General features: G+C 36.7%; 1 protein-coding gene across 1 annotated transcript; it reads left to right on the top strand.

The window, feature by feature from the left end:
• Window positions 447-1,389, top strand: LOC109223071. The gene has a single exon (XM_019387329.1). The coding sequence runs from the start codon at window positions 566-568 to the stop codon at window positions 1,031-1,033; it is 468 nt and encodes a 155-aa protein (XP_019242874.1). The 5' UTR covers window positions 447-565; the 3' UTR covers window positions 1,034-1,389.

Raw genomic sequence — 4,478 nt, forward strand, 5'->3', positions numbered from 1 at the left:
CGACCAGCAGTAACCTTTGCAGATTTTCACTATAAAATCGATCTGTCTCATTTCTCTAAAGCAATGAGAAATGAAATGACTTGTGCATCGGGCTATGACCACGGATTTTTGTAAGTCTATAGGAAATGGCCTAGTGACCAGGGGTTTTCACTGTCCTTTCTCGAACCCTGCATGAACGTGCGGATGCGTATGTGTCAGGCTGCTTTTTTTAATATTACATTTAATGAGATGCTTTATTGCCACGTAATATTTATATAACTTGTTTTAGGTTACAAATTTTTAAAAAGAAATTTCCTTAAATATTTGCTAATAAAACTGCAATAAAATGGAGGAGGAGTTAAATCCAAAGGCAATTTGGTCATTTAACTAAACCGAAAACTTCATAAAATAAGCACAATATTGTTTGTTTTGTCCCCATGAGTAGTACGGCAATATTGCTATATAACATGGCCCTTCACATCCATCAATTCAACAACATTCACACACACACACACAAACAAGAGAGAAAAAGACACTCTTTTTTCTTTCTCAAAACTTTGATTGATTAATCCTATCAATCAAAGATATGGGAAATAGTCTAAGGTGTTGTTTGGCTTGTGTTCTTCCTTGTGGTGCTCTAGATTTAATTCGTATTGTACACTTAAATGGACATGTAGAAGAAATTACAAGTCCAATCACAGCTTCTGAAGTTTTGAAAAATTATCCAAATCATATTTTGAGTAAACCATGTTCTCAAGGTACAATGGCTCGCCGGATTTTGATCTTGTCGCCGGAATCCGAGCTCAAAAGGGGTAGTATATATTTCTTGATTCCGGCAGCTTCCGTGCCGGAGAAGAAAAAATCCGGCAACCCCATCAAGAAATCATCCAAAAGTATTAAAATCAAGAAATGCCACGTCAGCATCCCCGACGGTGACCGGGATTTAAGCGATGATACGACGCCGAAAATGAAGAAGTCGTCGTCACGTAGGGACCGCCGGAGCGGTAAGGTGGCTATATGGAAGCCTCATCTTGAGAGCATCTCAGAGGACTAAGCGTGTTTGGTACGACGAAAGTTATTTTTCTGATACATATTTTGGAGGAAAAACCAAACCTTTTTTTGTTTACCCTTTTGAAGGGTAATTTCCTCTTCTTTTTTTTCTTTTTTTTTTCATTTTTCTGGATATATTTTCTTTTCTTTTTTTATTTTTTTATTTTCCATCTGCATGTAATAATAGCAGATTTGGATTAAGAGCAATGTTTAGCCTAAGGAAATTTACAAGAGAGAGATAGAGAGTGAATTTGAAAGTTGTACTCAAAATGAGGAAATGGTACTTTGAAAAGTATCTTTTTGTTTTTCCTCTTTCTTGTAAATTTATGGGGCTTCAATATAACTTATTTGTTGTTATAATTGTAATTATTCTTTTTTGATCCCAAGCTCAAAGCAAATAAGTCAATTTTCATCTCATTTAAAGTAAAGGGTATAGTTTTGATGTATAGGAGCAGTGGCAGATCTAAAATTTAGACATAATGTAGGTTCGAGTATTGATTTTTAAACTGCATATCAAATTCAATGTATATTTCTTTTTCACGCGTATATATATTTCGACACTAAAATACTAGGTTTTTGTCGACCTCGATGATACCCTTTGTTGATCCGCAGTTGTGTGGATGTATAACAATTCTTTGCACTATTGTCCTTCATTTTGCAGATTGGGATTAATATTTTTATTGTCAAATATAAAGCATAATTAGCTTTGGGATTAATGTTTATTAGATTAGGATGATCTCGAAGTAGGTTTTGGAGTCATGTCACGGGCACCTATGTAGGCCAAATTGGGGGGGGGGGGGGGGGGCATGGAACTATTCAATGTATTCTCTTTCTTTATATATCAAACTTAATATTCTGGTCATTTAGCTGTCATCTAATAAAATAGATGGATGTCAATGATTGTTTTGATAGTTAGCTTAGTAAACAATTTCTTTCCTAGCAATAAAGGTTGTGGTGTATTTTTTTTCTTTTTAAAACTTTACGCTTTTAGGTGGCGCCTTCCTTTTATGTAAGTCCAGCAAAAAGAATCCATCTTTAATTATAGATTTCGAGTTCGAGCAAGGTATGCAATCACTTTTATTAGGCAGCACTTTATCATATGAAATTTTTCGATACAAATTCAGATTTAAATGGACCTCAACTAATACAATATATCGAGTAGAAAACCAAAAAACACAAATTTCCTTCTTACTCCTAGTGTAAAGCAATTAATGATCCACAAGCCAAGGATTTTCCACAAGAACTATTATGGTTTTTCTGGTACCTTTCCATACAGTAGTATAAAGAACAGAGCAAGAGACTCCAGGAAAGCAAACTAAATCATAAATACGAAAGTTTCCCTACAAAGGGGGCTGGCTTCAACAACCCATAAGGGACGGCTTGCCAAGCTACACAAACAGTTAATAATCTCTAGCAATCATAGAGTTATTATTTATAACCATGTGTAATGATGGTCAAAGTGATCATAACCGGCTGCAATAGGCTTAAGTGATCATAAACTTAAAATCATAAACATAATAAGGTATTTGTATTCTATTTATTGACTATTAAAAAAAGTATATACACAATCAGGTCATCTAAAAAATAATTATAAGTAAATTATTTAATAACATTGATTGATAATCTAGATTAAATGATAAGTAACTTATTATAACAGGTTAAATTACACTGAATATATAAAGGCATTACACTAACAACATAAAAAAGTTTAATTTAATTGATAAATAAAAGATGTTGACAATTTCCTTCTAACTTCTAATGTAAATTAATCAATTATTTATTTAACAAAGAGTTAAATTAAGTATGTATAGCAATCATAGTATCATAAATAACCATGTGTAATGTTGGTCAAAGTAATAACCAGCTTCGGTGGATGTTTAATCGGCTTGCAGCTTTATGTTTTGGCAAAAAGTTCTATCTGTAATTATCAACATCTCAACTAAGATTAAAATTCTTAAATATGTTTATCACATTGACACAAGTTATGTGAAGCTTTTTGTAAGTCTGTTTATCTCTACTTTATATTGACAGTCACAACAAATTACATGTCATTTTGCATCTATTACAATAACATACCCAATCTTATCCCACACTGTGTGGTCTTGGAAGCAGCGAATAGTACGAGAGGAGAATTACAGAAGAAGAAAAGTGATCTATCGAGATTTGAAATGATCTTTGTTAAGATTGGAACCTTACACTTAAGCAATATAGGAATTGATAGGATTCAGAGGAACTTCCTCTGGGGAACCACTCAAGAAAAAAAGAAAATGCACATGATTAAGTGAGGTAGTGACTAAAACCAAGGCTCGGGGGGGGGGGGGGGGCTAGGGATCCATAAAGCTAGTTTCAAAAACAAAGCTGCATTAGCTAGTCTGGCATGGAGAGCCTACACTAATACAAACAGCCTCTGGGCTAGAGTCCTTATCCACAAGAACTGTAACTTGCATAGGCCTGCCAATGCTGGGAGGCACCATGTCAGTAACAAGTCACCCACATGGAGGGCCATGCTAAGTGGTTGGGAAACTTGCAGGAAGGCCAGTACATGGATTGTGAATAAGGGCAATAGGGTGAGCTTCTTCAATGATCCATGGATCCCCAACCAACCTGCTATTAGACATCTAATTGAGGGACCCCTGACAAATAGGGACCTTCTGGCCAAGGTGAACTCAATCCATAATGGAGGAGCTTGGGACACAAGCTCCCTCTCCTTTGATCTCCCACCCCACATCCTTAACATCATCACTTCAGTGTTTATCCCTAGTGTTACAACTAAGGAAGATACACTAATCTGGGATCTCACTCCAAATGGGAAGTTCTCTCAGAACTCAGCCTACTCATTCATTCACAACAGTGCTCAACTGAGCCCTCCAGGGGATTTGGGAAACTTCAAGTGGCTGTGGAAGCTACAAGTCCCTAACAAGATAAAGTTCTTCATCTGGTCCCTAACCCACAGGAAACTCCCTACCAGAACTATGCTCAGCTCTATGGGAATCAATTGTCCAACTCTATGCCAGTACTGTAATGTTGGGCAAAAGGATATTGATCACATCTTCTTCGTCTGCCCAAATGCTGCCCAATTTTGGAATGCCATCAGGTCTAAATCTACATCCCCTCCTCCTACAAACCCACTAAACAGCACCCACCTCTGGCAGACAGTATGGCCAGCCACCAAAGGAGGAAATTTTAATGAACACCTGCACTGGGCAGTTCTCATTCCCTTCTGCCTCTGGCACATTTGGCTAACAAAGAACAACAATGTGTTCAACAATAAAAGAGAGCTTATCAATGCTAAGAACACTATTGCCAAAGCCACTGAATTCCAACTGCTCAAAGGGAGCAGCAATAACACATGCACACACCAAATGATGCTCAAATGGAAACCCCCACCCAGGGGTTGCTTCAAACTAAATACAGATGGTGCAATCAAAGGCAAAGTTGGAATAGGTGGA

The sequence above is a fragment of the Nicotiana attenuata genome, chromosome 2 (assembly GCF_001879085.1).
Source record: "Nicotiana attenuata strain UT chromosome 2, NIATTr2, whole genome shotgun sequence".
Lineage (NCBI taxonomy): Eukaryota > Viridiplantae > Streptophyta > Magnoliopsida > Solanales > Solanaceae > Nicotiana > Nicotiana attenuata.

Bases quoted from the DNA above. Each gene is read 5' to 3' on its own strand.
- LOC109223071 (XM_019387329.1), top strand. From the start codon at position 566: ATGGGAAATAGTCTAAGGTGTTGTTTGGCTTGTGTTCTTCCTTGTGGT.